The 16,182-nt window shown below is 40.7% G+C and overlaps 1 protein-coding gene across 1 annotated transcript in view; it reads right to left on the bottom strand.

Annotated features, from left to right (window-relative positions):
• Window positions 1–11,731: 11,731 nt before the first annotated feature.
• Window positions 11,732–16,182, bottom strand: part of LOC134862332 (eukaryotic translation initiation factor 3 subunit H) — a 51,978-nt gene continuing 47,527 nt past the window's right edge. Inside the window, exons 7-8 of the mRNA XM_063880191.1 lie at window positions 12,499–12,631; window positions 11,732–12,053 (exon numbers count right to left, since the gene is read on the bottom strand). Of these exons, the coding sequence (XP_063736261.1) occupies window positions 11,959–12,053; window positions 12,499–12,631 (228 nt within the window). The 3' untranslated portion in view covers window positions 11,732–11,958. The remainder of the gene's footprint in view (window positions 12,054–12,498; window positions 12,632–16,182) is intronic.

The following is a 16,182-nucleotide window of genomic DNA, read 5'->3' on the forward strand; positions in this document are numbered from 1 at the left end:
CTTTTCATTCTGAATTAAATTGGAGACACAGGAGGGCCTCGTCCTTCTTCTGAAGGATAATTGCAATCGAGGCTCTTTTTATATATATATATCCTCCTATTTTTTGTTTTAGTTTTCATTCAATGCACATCTTATACTTGAAAATCAAATATGTCTTGCACAATTCAATTCGGCTTGAAAATCTTTTACATATACAGTACAAAGGACATCCTTTTCATTGAAAGACCTATTCAACCAGCTTGTTCTGTCAGCTACATTTTTAGGGTTATTATTCTCATTATTCATTTGACACAGCACCTTTCCAAAAAAAAAATCCCCACAATGCAAAAGTATTCTAATCATAAATAAAAACAAGAACATAGGTTCTTTTGTACATAGGTAAGGAATAAAGAGCATTTTTCTATTTTCTTTTCAACACAAGTTGATGTATAGTCGCAAAAGTATAGTGTTTTTAACATCTCTTACATAGCTACGTTAAAGCGTTTCCTATAACCGTCATCTTGTTTTGTCTTCTTTTCCATCTTTGATTTACTGTTAAGCTTTCTTAAACAGAAATAACATTAGCTACGTGCAGCACATTCATTCAGTTCTCTTTAGCTCTTGCAAATCAGAACACACAAAGGCTAAAGGTATGCAAACGTTACAGTCAAGAAGGCGAGAACGTGTTTTTTTTCTTATCAAGTACATGAGAGAAACTGGATTTTCAGGTTTACTGATCGGACCATTGTTAACACACATTGGCTTTTGTGTTTAGTAAATACAAGATAAATTATAAATAAAGTCCAAATCTTAGTGAAACGCTCTCCCTCAAGTGCGTGCTTCAGATCAGATGACGCTTCCATCTCGTTTTCAACAGTACCCCTTGTTAACACCACGTGACATTTGGAACTTGTGATTTTCTGTTAGATGTCAGCAATTGACAATTTTTTAGGCATTTTGAAGTCATCAATTCTTGTTATCCCTTAATTAATTTTTTTTAAATCTGTAATTATTTAGTTGATTGAAAAATTGCTGATAACTTTATAAAGTCAAGGAGGGTGGAAAAGCGGAGCAGTGCGTTTCTCAACAAGATCAACCTCTGTTTTGTTACTCTCTTGTAGTCCCAGATGAAATGCATGCAAATGAAGAAAGATGACGCTTTAAAAGCGTATCTCTGGCATAAATCCATCATCCAGACTTTACGACAGAACTATGCTGTTTTGTTGTGCTTGTAATCACGGAGAAAAGAGACTATATCCTCCAGAGTTCTCGAGAGCATTTCACTTGCTATGCAAGTAAGCAGCACACAATGTTCACCTGATGTTTCAGCAACTAGTTTTCAAAATGTCAATGTTGAAGACTGGATGTTGATCTGATAAAGTTAATAATGGTCATAACTGAGACCATAGTGTTTTTCAACTCACCAACACAGTGAGCACACAGTGCGCTCAGGTGGATGAGGCAGCCGAGCGATTTCATCCCTGGTGGGCTGCTGACAGCCGCTCTGACAGGACTTCCATTCCCTGTCATGGACAGAGCATCATCGCTAACTAGCATGTAAATACCTTTATATATACAATCTATGGTTAACAGCCTGCAGTGAAATCTATTGTCGTTTAAAGATGCAAAAAATATTCTGGTAGAGGATTTCCCGAGTTCTATGTCCTTCCAGTCATATTAGGCTCAGGACAGTCCTCTCTGAAGCAGCCCCCATCGAAAGCTGCACAAATAATACATATTAAAGTCACTGTGACTAAAAAATCTACACTGATTGCAGTTTTTGTACCTGACACAGTATTATTCGCAACCACACCATCAATAGCAGCTTCCAAGGATTCTTTTATCGCTTTGGTAAAGAGTTTGTTGTTTTTCTCACATACCCAAGCCACCAGAGTAGGTACTGTAGGTGCCTTAGGGTAGAGCAAGAACAACGGAGGACAGCATGGCTGTGTTTGTGTTGTGCAGTTAGAGGTTTGATATTTTTCTGAAGAACATCCACCCGACAGATTTCATCAAAGATGGGTTGCCTTGTTTGTGCCTTTGCAGGTTATGGTACTTTGCTACCAAAGTGCACTGATTGAAGAGCACACACATAGGAAGGCCCACAGCAATTTCAATGTACATGATAGTTCTCAGTGTAGTTGCTGTTGGGTTTACGGCATGAATCTTTCTTTTCTGCAGGGTTGATTGAGATTTGTGCCATCTGGTAAGAAAACTTAACCCTTAAGATGGGTTTCTTTTTAAGTGAGCTATAGATTTGGTGTTATGGATTCCTGTTAGCTAGCTACAAGCCCTGACAACAAGAGCATGCAGAGGAACTCTATGGTCAGCAAAAATGCATGGTATTGACAGCACAGGCCTTGCAGTGGTTCAATCATATTAATGTAGGATCCATTTCTCTACACCTGTATCTTTCTTATTTCTTTAAGGAATGTTTTTGAAAGGTTGTGTTAGATTAAATAACTACAAGCTGTTAGAAGATATCCTCATCAGTCACTGAAGCAATTATCTTTGGTCTCAGCAAGGTCATAATCTGTCTCTTTAATGATCCCCTGTTACTAAACAGTAAATGGGATGTGAATAATGGTAAACGTGCAGGAAGGCAAACTTGCTAAACTGATATCAGGATGTTTACAGCATGTCGGGATTGTTAACTGACCTCCAGTGGTACCTGTTTATAAACCAAGGTGTCTAGTTGCAGTCAGCTCGAATGCACTAGATTCCTTCCTGCTTATTTTTATTTTACTTTGCACAGACCATGTCAAATCATCTCTATGTAGCAAAACTGGGTTTAGATTCAGAAATATTTCTTTACTGGATCAGGTGCAACACCAAATACAGTGACACAAGCCTCCAAAGGGCACCTTCAGACAACTTTTTAGGGGACCTGGAGGGAAAAGACGCAAAAGGAATGACCAATTTCAGCTCTGAAAATTGTGTGAGAATTTATTCGAGCCCAGCCTAAGGTAAGCAAGGTAGAAAACGCTGACAGTTTGAGAAAATTTACAACGCTTGGCCTTGGCCCGTGACTCTCTGGCAGAGGGTTTTGAGAGCATCAACCTGATTTTTTCTCTAAATCACTTACCTGCAGGCAATCATGCCCTTACCCTGTTATGGCTGCTATGAGCTTACTCTCTATCACACTCGCGCAATAACAGGTTGGCAGTTGCATCCATGCGCTGTAGCATCAGCCCAGATGGCTTGGGAGAAATTGAATTAAAAATACTGCAGAAGATCTTGGATGTTAACCGCTGCCTGGTTGTTTATTGATGTGCGTGTGATCATCTCTGCGGCGGCTGAGCGTCTCACCATGAGATTCAGTTATGAATCTGTGGATTTGTGTCCTGCTGGTTTGATTTACACAGCACTTGTCATGCACTGTGTTATGTGTGGTTCAGGTCACAGGTGGAGGCAGCGAATCATTGTGCCAAAATAATGTGATTGAATGTCAGTGGGCTTGCTGCTCCCCTCAAAGCAAATAAATGGACACCAAATGACGGAGTTTGGGGCTCAGGCATCAACATCAGTTATAATCAAAATGCTTGTGGAAAGGAAAAATGATGTGAAAACCGAAATTAAAATAACTAATGTATTTCTATTGCATGTTTAAATGTGTTTGCAGTCTCAGCTGGGGGAGGATGTGGTAGTTCATAGCCCTATAAGGTCAGTGACATCTGGTCCTCTTTGGCGGTATGAATCCGTATTAACAGTGTGAAATATATCGTTAGAAACAGTACACCAAGATGTCATTTCTTCAACATCAGTGCTCGTGAAACGTTCAAAGTCAACTGCGTAGTTATTTTTGCTTCAGAAGGAGGAAAGATCAGAAAAGTGACACCCAATGAAAGACTGTACGTTGCTATTCCTATGGTAAAGTCTAACCAAGTTGGATGCGAGTCAAAAATAGATAATAAATTAAGCCTGGGAAAAAGCCGGATTCAATAATGAAATAGGGCACATTGATCACTTTTTCACAGCATGTACATAATTGAAGAGTGCTAAGCATGGAGCCCATGGAAGCATTTCACACTGCGTTGCAACTATAAAAGATCTTAGAATATAACGGCACTGTAACACTGACAGAGCGGTTTTATTACCATGTTGCGGCACTGACAGCCTTTTCTTTCAATGGTTACCAGTGGAATCTGATATACACTGTGTTCTCGCCATCAAACCCCCGTTAACCATCCACTGGATTGTGCCAAAATAAATTGCAAGAGAGACGTAGAATCATCCACTGAACTGAGAATGCCCCAGAGTAAATTCAGGAAGTTGTATGTAAGATTAACTCCGCGGGGAAAAAAGAAAACCCAGTTGCCGAAGGAAATGTAGTGCAGGACAAAAAACTGATCTGGCAGAGATGAATATCTTATCTTTTATGGGTTGAGCTACACTGTGTATCCTGGGACCAGAACAAAAGGCAAACAAGGGTCAAAGGCTTACATCCCACTGCAGGTAGAGGAAAAATAGATGTTTATAGGCCAGAACAAGATGTTATAAGGGACAGATATAAGGAACATAGGCAGGAAAGAAAAACATAACTTACAGAGGATGCAGAAAATGAAAGAAAAATGTTGGACTTTGATGTGATGAATGCCTCCGAAGTAAAAGAATGTTCTCTATATTAGTCCTACTGTTGCACAGCATGAAAATAAACACACTGAAATTAGATGCTGGTGGAGATTACCGGGTGAAACAGGGCAGTAATTATAAAGAATAAGGGTGAATGAATAATTGTGCTGAATGTTTACAGATATATTCAAATGCACATCAGTCATTCTAAGGATACGCTGAGACAGAGGCGTGGAGTGCACGATTGAACATCAAAGGGGGAGGTCGCTATTGGCATTTATCTTAAGATTCACAGCTGGGAGATAAGGTGCTCCTTAATTGTGGATCTGTCTATTGTAGGTCACAAGCTTATCATCAATCACTGAGCGGGTAACCTGGCCGCTCCTGACTTATAGGAACAGAAGGAGGTAGATCATGAATTATAATAAAAACGGTAAACCAGAAAAAGTATGAGATTCAAGTTTTCAACAAAGATCAAAGATAAAAATTCTTGTACTTGTAGAAGTGAATAAAAAGCAACAGGCACATAACAACTGCATTAGAGGTCACACACTGCATGGGTGCTCCAGGAAATACTAAAAAGAAGAAGTCCTGTGTATTAGTCCCAAGTCTTACTGATACACAGCAGTAGTCTAACAGTAGCAGGTCAACAGTGTAGTCTTCAAAACCACGGGATACATAATCTCTATGAGATCGACCCTTATCTAGTTGAGGTCAAAGACTCCAAGACTATGGCAGATATATTTTTGATCCAGGACTTTGGCAGTAAAAATCGTATACATTTTTTTAAATGTCCTATAATTGATCTTTAGCGAAATGTTAAGAGTCAACCAGAACAATAAAGCTGTAGGTCATTACATTACATTAGGCTGCACTTTTATCCACCAGACTTACAATAAGTGCAAAAACATAAAGAATCAAACTCGGAACAACAAGGGAAGTGCAGATATATTCACTTCAAGCTAGTTATACCATTGCAAGAGCTGGGGGTTTTTTTGTTTGTTTTTTTTCAAGAATTTAATTGCCAAGGTACAATCGAAACAGATGCCTTTTCAGTTTGCGATGGAAGATGTGCAGAGTTTCATCTATCCTGATGTCAATGGGGAGCTCATTCCACCATTTAGGAGCCAGGATAGCAAACTGGCGTGTTTTTGAGGGGTACATGGGTCCCACTTGCAGAGATGGAGTAGCAAGCTGATTGGCTGATGCCAAGCAAAGTGCACGTGATGGATTGTGCGGTTTATCCAAGCCTGGGTGTAGGAAGGGGCTGATCCCCTCACAACTCGGTAGTCATAAAGACAAAACAATGAGAGTCAGTAATTTTCTGTGTTCTAACTATGAAGGACTCCTTTAAGATAACAAGTAGTCATGTGAGCCGTTGTTAATATAAAAAACACATTCATTATAGGGCATTTTAGGAAATAAACTCATTTGCTTTGCAACAAAAAGACGATTAAAATATTTCCCTATTCATATTTGTAGGTTATATGGAGCTAGAGCCAGCAGTAGATTAGCTTAGTTTAGCATGAAGACAGTTTTTCAATATCACCTTCCAGGACTTTAAAGTATAATAATAAAAAAGACAAGTTATAGTTTTACAGGAAAGATCATTTTTGAAGACTCCAACAGATTAAGTGTTGGACAGCTAGGCTAGCTCTTTCTTGCAGCCTACTGTCTTTTTTTCCAAGAATTTGCAAAACTATTGTTTTAACATAGCATACAACAACAAAATCCACATGAAAACTTAGGCATCAGCCCGAAAACGATGCAGAAAGTTTAAAAACAGCAAATAAACAAACAAGCAAAAATCAGGTCTCCCATCACAAACAAACACAACTAACACAGTAAATAAATGGACCAAAAGGGAGTTATTTTACAAATCCATGTAGACCTGGAAAAATCAAGACATCAATAAAAACACAATTTATTGTTTGTAAGGCTGAATGTGAGTATCCACAGCAGAGAGACAAAGCCCAGCGGAAGATTACACGCAACATGTGATTGATCTCCAGCAGAAGGACATCCAGTACATTTGTCTTAGTGGCTTGGGGATAAGACGAGACATACAGTAAGTGATGGAGTGGGATGACAACAATGCACCGTAGCCTTGCCTGAAGCCCACAGAGGCATGTGACAGACAGGGTATCATGCTCCGAAAGCATTCTTGAAAGGCTTCTGTTGCTGCTGTTGTGGGGATTAAACCAGCCTCATAATGGCCTGTGGGATTTGTGCCACTGGCGGGTGACAGCCGTCGAATTGGGTGGCAGGGAAAGACAAACTGCAACTAAAACACAGAGCGCAATCTATACAGTTGCCAATCACAGCGCACATCTATTGACCACGGAGAAACAAAGAGAGAGATAAGGAAAGTATGGAGCTGCTTCAGTGGCAGGTGGTGCGTTGTTATGTGGTTGTTCGGATCCGTGAATAATCCAATAAATGCTGAATTCCCCAACCGTACGAACTCCTCTTCCTGCATCTGCCCTCCTTTCTGCTCTTGTTTTGGGGATTTGCAAGATTATTTTTCCACGAGAACTACTTTACATCCTCAACAGCTACTCCATACAGGATCCACAGTTGCCATGGCAATATCTATGGCAGAAAAAAAGAGAGGGAGAGAGTGAGGGAGCGTTAAAAAAAAAGGAAAAGTATTCAGAGTTGACAGGGAAATAACTGGTTTCATTATATTCAGCCAGCTGATTCTCTCTATCACCGATGACAGGGCAACGGCAGGCAGGGTGAAAGAGCTTGTGTTTGTGTTTGAGCGGTGATAAATTACTGCTGGGGTCAGGGCTGAGCAGGCCGCACTCCCTGATTAAATGAGACCAAACTTATATCCCTCTGACATCTCCCAGCCTCCTTCTCAGGAATCTGAAGGTGCACAGACAAATCCCATAATCCTAATTAAGTATTTCCTCCTATTGCAGCGTACAAAACGCCTGGCTGTTTACACAGCTAAAGCCCTCATTCCGTTCCCATGCTCAGTTCAAACACAGAGTTTTGCGTAATCTCTGCAAATGCTGAAGAGAAATGTGACATCACAGAAAGCGATAAAAAATAATAATTTGTAGAGCAAATAGAATCACTTTAGAAGGCCAGGAGGAAAGTTTAATCGGAAGTATTGCGTCAGCAGGCCACAGACTCAGCCATGGAGCTGTGGGGGAAAAATGTTGTATCCTATTTGAGGATGTCATTCTCATTTTCACCGACTCACAGTAGTCTCACGGTCAATTGAGCGACACAGTGTGGGAGAGCAAATCTCAGATGCAGCTGCTGCAGAGCGTTTCTGTGTGCTGCTTTCTTCCAAGCAGTTTAACATTTCAAAACAAGCAGCACAATGAAGCAAAGAGGCAGGGCACTCCTACATCCACATCAATACCTCGAGTGGGAGCAAAAGGTGAAGTGTCTGGACATACGGAGGGGCAGAAACCTGAGTGGGATTCAACAAAATCTTGTTTACTGCGCACAGGATGTTGTTATGTATTTTAATGTGTGCTGGGATCCACCTTTAAAACATTTATACATTAAAAAGAAATGGGCTATACGATTATTAATAAGGCTGGTTACACACACATCCCTTTAAATATTTGATTGTTTGATAAATATTGCAGATAATGCTCAGAGCTAAAACAAAGTTGCTTTTGTTATACAATACGTGAGTGAATATGATTTGACAGATGCTTGTAAGTAAGTACAAAAAGCTTAAAGGAGATGTATTTTTTGGGGGGTTCGGATTATGGAACAATGCTAACATATATGTGTATTTTTCACTTGCTTTTGGTTATGAAAAGGTTTATAGGTTAAAGCTTTAAAATGTACAAAAGATTTACAATTTTCATGAATATTCATTATTCATCACTAACAGTTAGAGTTGTCATTTGATATGATTATAGCTTTGAATACATTTTTGTTAATCATTAATTTACTGTTTACACACTGATTGGGAATACTGGCAAAGATGATCTGTCTTACATCAGCCAAATACCTCTGCTAACTGTGTGTTTTGAAGCTTGTTTCAGAAACCACACACATTAGCTTGCTCTGACTGTAATTGGCTTGTTACATTCTATTAACAATCTATCATCGTTATCTCTGCTTAACAAACAGTCAACAGTTAATATCATGATTTATATGACCGTGGAGTTATGCGCGCCAGTCTGACTCCCATGCATCTCTCCCTGCACTCTATTGCCCTTGAGCATTTCTGTGACTACATGATTCAATCCAAACTGCTCTCCACTCCAAACAAAACACTGTCACTTTAAATACAAACTGAACCTCTGTCAGCGTGTTTGCACTCTGCAGGCGTGAGCGGCGCCTTCACCCAGTGCTCCTGGTTCTGCTGAGGACACTTTAAGTTTTGTAATTCCTCACACATCTCAGGATTAGGGACAAGGGAGGCTGTGCCCCAGCCAGCCCTCAAGGGCAACATCCCCCTACAGTGCTGCTCCAAGAATTACAAACAACACAGATTCACCTTAAGCAGAAGCCACCAATCAAAAGCCAATCAATACCTGCTAAGAAGAAATGCCTCTCATCATACAAAACATCAATCACAAGTACAGGTGTGTTCCTAATTAATGAATATCAGCCGAGCCCTCTGTTGCGAATTCATATTTCCCGTCCTGCCAGCTTGTCAGGGAAACAGGTTGTGATTTGGGGAAGAAATCATTTCCTGCTCGAGTGTCGCCATTCCAATAAGCGTTCATCATGTTGGTGGACTTGTAATTATTGTCAATTACATTGTGCTGATGACAAGCAGGAGCGCTTCAAGTTATTGGTCGACCAGGCGATGCTGATGACAAGCTAAATAACATCATCCACTGAATTAGATGATGCTGTTTAAGCACAGGTCGAGGAAGAACAACGGAGCACACAACATGATAGGGCCGCGGTGTAATTATTCTATAATGAAGCACACACTGGCAGCTTTTTTTTATTAAATGGAGCGAAGAGAGCCATCATTCAGCTTCCTGTTGTTGGGTGGAATGGACACCAGTGACAGGCTCCACAAAATAAGCTGCTCTTTTATTACTAGAGCAGGAAGTCTTAGACGGACGATCATCGCCGAAACATGTGAGGTATTTAGCTGATGTGAGGTGGATCATGTTCAAGGACGCTCCACAGGACTGGTTAGGCCTACTGATGGACACGCTCGATGCTGCGTCAATCTACAAGTTATGTTTTTGTTAAGTGTCAGCAACTTTGTTAGGATTTCTGAAGGGCACAGGACTAACAGAATTTCCCCTTTGGGTTTATTAAAACGTTATTGTATCATAAAAACTGAAAGGTGTATTTCATACGCGTTTTCTTTTAATTTCTCTTCAGTTGTGGCTGATTTACAGGACAGCAGTGGATTTACTGTTTAGGTAGGGTGTAGTATCTTTCTGCAAGGAGAAGCCGAGACTTGTTCAATGAAAATCAATACATCTCAACTTTATTTATCATGGGAAACTACGCACCAGTCTCCCAGGTGAGTTCTAGTAATAAAACAAATCCAATAAAAACACATTTAGGGCTGGCTGCTAGTGGAAAGAATAAAAATGTACTGGCAATGCATGTTTTAATGCGTCATATTCCCCTATGTACAGTCACTGACAGGACGGTTTAGCTTTAGCACCCAGAAATGGATGGGAAAGTTAGCATGCTAAAACGCTAAACTAAGATGACAGTTGACAATGTTAGCATCTTCACTGTATGCTAGCATTAGCATTCATGAGAAAGCACTTTTATGTCTTCTTTTTTAATTTTAAGGGGCATATTTGTATATTGTGCCTTTACTGTGACATGTTCACATGCTCTGGTGGTTAGCTGGCTGGCTCTGTTGTGATTCGTCAACAGCTTAGAGTCCCCTTCTTTAGCCGATCACGCCCTATGTGTTGGAGCGCTAGCCAATAGAAGTGTGTGTGTTACATAGGGATGTCACTAAATCGGAAGTAATCCAAAGAGTCGAATGATGTTGTTTCAGACAGGGGGAGAGAGCTTTGGGATTTTAGCTTTTGCAGACCATTTACATGCTAATAATTCTATACAACACCGGAAAAATCCCAAAAGGCATGGACTGTGAAACATTCAAACATTGCAAGCAGAGGAGATAGAGAATTAAGATTGCTTTTACAGGCAGGCGGAGCACAGCAACATACTAAAGATAACAATGAACTTCCTGCTTTCGTTCAGGTAGGTTCAATATTTTAAATAATGATTTGTCCAAATTAGAAGTCAAATCCCGTTGTTTGATTTCAATCCAGTAGTTTATTTGAAGATAAGGCTCAGGCTGATTCTGCCCTCTTATAATGCAGCAAATACAATTCTTAAAAAAAGTTACTAGTACTTTAAGTAATGAATTTGTAAACGTGAGAATGACTAACTAAAACAGATCTTTGAAGAAGCGAGACAGTGACGGCCTGCATGATAATAATTTCCACAGGACGCCACACAATAAATTCCCTGACAGATCTCATCATGTACGACACGCTCTGTGATGCAAGTCTTCAACCAAAGCTCACATTTATTATTAATCAGCAACAAATGAGCTTTGATTTATTCCTCAAACTCCATCTCAGACTGAAGTTTTATGAATTAACTTCAGAAACACTTAATTGGCTCCCCTGTTGTTAATTTCTCTAAAATTGTGTGAACAAATAATTTACTGTTTCTTGGCAATGACAGTCACAACACTAAATAAGGAATGCCACTCAGTGCAGCCTGACATACACCTGCAGTTCCTTCATCAAATGTTGTCTTGGATCCAACAACAACAATATTTATTGTTTCAAGCCAAATGACTATAGGGATTTTCTGTTTTTTCTCCAACATGCTAAAATTAAACACGTGCTAACTGCAATCGGCGTGAAAAACAACAAAATCTAAATTATAGCCAGGTAAGCGGCGTTTAATTAAACGCTCAACTCTTGCTGATACTACTGTTGCAGTTCTGTTCACAAGGATATCATTGTTTCCACCATGCAAACCGAAGCCTCAGCAAATCCACTAGTAATTGGTTCCACCTGTTGGATGTTTGAACTGCAAAACAAAACGCATGTAGCAATGAAATCATGTACGAGTACTGCTGTATAATTATGAGCACGAGTCCCATTTAGACATGCTAATGTTGTGTACAGGAATACCATTTTTGTACAGCAAACACAAAAATATGCAGCAATGAGAGTCAGAGAAAATGTAGAGATGTAACACTTTTATTTAAATCAAGTGATTTTCAAAGATTATTTTGAACCCAAGATGGAACCAGGCATAAAAACAATGAGTGAATCCTTAGAAAACTAATAAAGATGTTGGGTTCTTCCAATGGAATTTTAGGTGCTTTTGGATATCTGTTTCCTTTCTTCAGCCCTCCTATAGTCCTTCGCTTTCCCTCCATCGCAGATTCTTTCACCCAGTTTCTCTCCTCTAGTTGTGGCCCTGGAGAGCCTCCGCCATGAACAGCTTCCCGAGGTTCTGCGAGGTGAATTCCTTCACGTTTTGGCAGTAGTTGTTAATTTGCCCTGTTGGAAGGTAGCCACATGCATCCACGCGCCCCCACACAACAAAAACAAACCCACATAAATATAAATACACACACACACACACACACACACACACACACACACACACACACACAGGCGGGAGAGAGAAGAGGGGAGAACAGAAAAACATCAAATTAGTGTGGAACAGAGTAAACGGAAGGATCAGAGTGTTGTCAGAAGGCGGGGGAGAGCTGAACAGCGTGAAACAGCACGGAAAGGGGCGGTCGAGTTGGAAATTGAGTCAATAAACTTTAAATTAATGTAATTTCAAGATAATGGCAGAGATAATTACAAAGCAGAACCTGAGCTCCTGTGAGAGGAGCAGAGGCGGCTGATGGAGTTTGGAGGAAGGGGGGTCTCCTAAATGAGCACAGTCTGTACGTGAAGGCTGTGTGTTAGTGTCAGTGTGAATGTATGTGCGTACCTGCAATGAGCAGCGTGTCCATGCGTGGTGGCGCCTGAGGAGGCTTGAACATTTTGCTGATGTCCTCCTCTGGCAGCGCAGGCTCCCCTCGGGTCTGTCGCTGGACGTTCTCCTGCTGCCGCCTCTGGAGGTACTGTGGGGGGGGGACACAGAGAGAACAAGGGGCGGTGTTAGAGAAGCAGGGGACACAAAAGGAAATGAAAGAAAGAAAAACAAAAGCAGAACAGACATGGTGAGAATGTGAGGTGAAGAGAAAGGGTGAAACATTGACTTGGGAAAGAGACGAGTTGGAGTGAATAAAGTGAGAGAGAGAGAGAGAGAGAGAGAGAGAGAGAGAGAGAGAGAGAGAGAGAGAGAGAGAGACGGTATGAAGAAAGTAAGTCAGGAAAAGGATCAAGAGCAATAAAGTGGAGAGAGATGTAGAAAGCAGAAAGTCGCATAGAATAAGAACAAGAAGAAAAAATAAAGCAACAGGCAGGAAGTGAGCTGTAAAGATACATGGCGATGAAAGAAGAGACAGACAGAGAGAAGTGATTTGTGGAGGGCTGACAGTCGGTAAATCAGCGAGGTGCCGGGTCTCTGGAGATCCTAAAAGCCTTGTTAATTTGGCAAGATGGAGGAGAGCCTGACACAGACCGGCAAAATGGGAGGTTGCGGCAGATGAGGAGGAAGAAACGGTTTGGGAGCAACTTGAGTGCTTTCAACCAAACATCTCTCAATGCACCTGTACGGGGGACTGAAACTGACAAAAAGTGACTGACTGAAATATTTAACCATCTACTCCTACAGTGTGGATTTCTTTTGCCTGCCAATGCGTCACAGCAAGCCTGTGCATAATCAAAATGCTAATATATGCAAATGTTCTAAACAACCAAACAAAAACAGTTTGCTCTTCCACCTTCCATATATAAATATAGACATAAAAAGCCTTAAAACTGTTGACCTCCCTCCATCAAAAGCTAAATTCAAATGAAGACAAAATCGAAATGATCCAAATATAAATAAATAAAATAACCTTGTTCATGTGAGTATTTGCTGGAAGCAATTTTTGCAGTTTTTTTTGTTTTTTTTACACTATTTCTTCACAAAGTGCTCGGGGTGTCAGGTTGCATGGGGACTGAGAGGGGGCAGCAGTTGTCAAGTCCTGCTACAAAGTCTGATTTGGCTTGAGGTCTGGACTCCCGTGTAGTGTTGGCTTTATGTTGGAGGTCATTGTCTTGGTGGAAAATAAAACCGTCCCACGCCACAGTTCTTGTACTGACAACTGCAGGACTTCTCAGTATTTGTTTTACCCTCTACCTTCAGAAGCCTTCCAGGGGCTACTGCAGAGAAGCACTCACACAGTGCACCGTTGAAAACACTGTGACTCATGTTGGAGATGGTGCGTTTTTGGCAATTTGATATGGTTAAAAAAGTTGGTAACTGGACTAGAGGACTGATGTGAGAAAGTTTGGGACAAATTGCATTCAGTGATACGGGCCAGTGTCTCAAACCCAGGTGGTCGGGATGCATCACAGTGTACTCATATGAGGTCAGATCACAGGGTACATCCAAATAACCACTGGACCTCATAATATAGGACTTCCATTTCTATAAAAAAAAGTATTCTATAAAATGACACATTTTAGAATTATATTTAAATCCATTTAAATAATCAGAAATCTATCTTTTTGTATATTTTGTTGAGTTTCTATGACTCATTTTCATTATACTGTTTGTCTACAAAAAGTACTTGCCAATTGATGAGGCATTACGTTTCTTGTTTGTTGGTGTTCTATCTGTTATTCCCTCAGATTCCCTTCAAGATAAGGTCTCTCTTAAATCCAAAAATAATGAATGAATGTTAAGTTTTGGTTTCTTTTAAAATCAGACCCTTTTTTTTTTTTAAATCACCCTTATTTTCTTTGTTTCAGCTTCAACTGATGATCATTTTCAAAGTTGAGAAAAACATTATTTCTATCCATATAGCATCTACGATGACAAAATACACTCCTAGCCACGACTTGGCTCGTCTTTTATGTGTATATTAACTGTTTGTACATCAAATATAATTACACGGCTCAGAAATAATGACTTGAAAATATTGCTGAATCATCTAATGGTTGCTGAATTGTATCATTAACTATGAGTCATGACTCCTCAGCTCATAAGATTAACACATTGCTCCATAACTAATCTTCTGCAAAGTGTTGCCTGCTTCCGTCGATGGGAAAAGAGAAGAAAAAGAAAATTGAAAATGAATAAATCAGGGGGAGTGAAACATACATTTACGGGCACAAAGACTAACTTGGCCGCAGATTGGGCCAGGGAACCTGCTATTTACCAAATTTAGAGAGCTGCAAATGAAAAATGGAGCCCTCTGAGCATGGTGCCTTTTCACAACTTTCTATGATGATTAATAAGGTTCCATTTGTCCGGGAAGCAGCTGAGTCAATAGCACAAGATTACATGGAGCAAGTACTGTAGATGTGTGAACAGCGTAAAAGAGGCTCACTTTCTTTGTGTCTGTGCGCGCTGTTTGTTCATTGCAGAGAATCCCATTAAGACGGGAAAAAAGTAGACACCATCACTGGGGTTGTCTGTACGATATTGTGTATGACACGACTGTGTGTGTGTGTGTGTGTGTGTGTGTGTGTGTGTGTGTGTGTGTGTGTGTGTGTGTGTGTGTGTGTGTGTGTGTGTGTGTGTGTGTGTGTGTGTGTGTGTGTCAGGGAGGGGTAAGGCTTGCGGGCTCTGATGATGAGAAGGTCGGAAGGGGAGGATGATGGATCGTAATGGCTGTAGTGTGGGAGATTGGCCCGGGGATGTGTGTGCGTGTAGGTAGGTGTGTGTTTCTCCCTGGCCCGGGCTATGATTTCCTCGTGTGCATGCGGTGGAGAACCTGTGGTCACAGATGCACGTTTTGTTTTTTGTGTAAGTCTGTGTAATGTGTGCGAGTTTGGCTGTCATCCGAGGTGATGATGACTCAGCGCAGATTCTCATTAGTGCTTCAGACATTTCTTGTACTTGCTGAGAATAATGGGAGAGTAACGTAATTGTTGGACGTAGGTGTATGTTTTGAGGCTTCAGTGAGTGACCTTGAGCCCCTATGCTACCACTTTCCTAAGTTATGTGTGTGTCTGTGACCTTTTGTGTTGGCGTTCGTTTATGATGCATCCGGCTGACATTGTAGTTGCAGATGCTCCGTTGCTTATTTTCTGTGTGTGTGTGTGTGTGTGTGTGTGTGTGTGTGTGTGTGTGTGTGTGTGTGTGTGTGTGTGTGTGTGTGTGTGTGTGTGTGTGTGTGTGTGTGTGTGTGTGTGTGTGTGTGTGTGTGTGCATTTTGTTCTGGTCCTTTTGATGCATCTGGCTGAGTCTGTACTTAAGATGGAGTGTGTGTCCTGAGTCTTTGCAGTACGTGTGTGACTGTGTGTTTTACAAAGTGCTACTGCTGCTGCTTTTAAATTAAGTTTGTGTCTCACTGGTAGGGAATAAGAATAAAAACAGAAGACTTTCACTTTCTCATTAAAATAAAGAAAGGGTCTGTTCGTTAATACTAGCTCTGCGTCCATATGTATCGGCTCCCCCTGGGTGGTGTTTAAAGATCCTGAGAGCCTGGTTTTTAACCTTGTGAACCTACTCTCCTACAGATAAATGTAAATAAACGTAGTGAATGAAATGACCATTTCATTGAGGGGAAAAATA

Source organism: Eleginops maclovinus, chromosome 3 (assembly GCF_036324505.1).
Source record: "Eleginops maclovinus isolate JMC-PN-2008 ecotype Puerto Natales chromosome 3, JC_Emac_rtc_rv5, whole genome shotgun sequence".
NCBI lineage: Eukaryota > Metazoa > Chordata > Actinopteri > Perciformes > Eleginopidae > Eleginops > Eleginops maclovinus.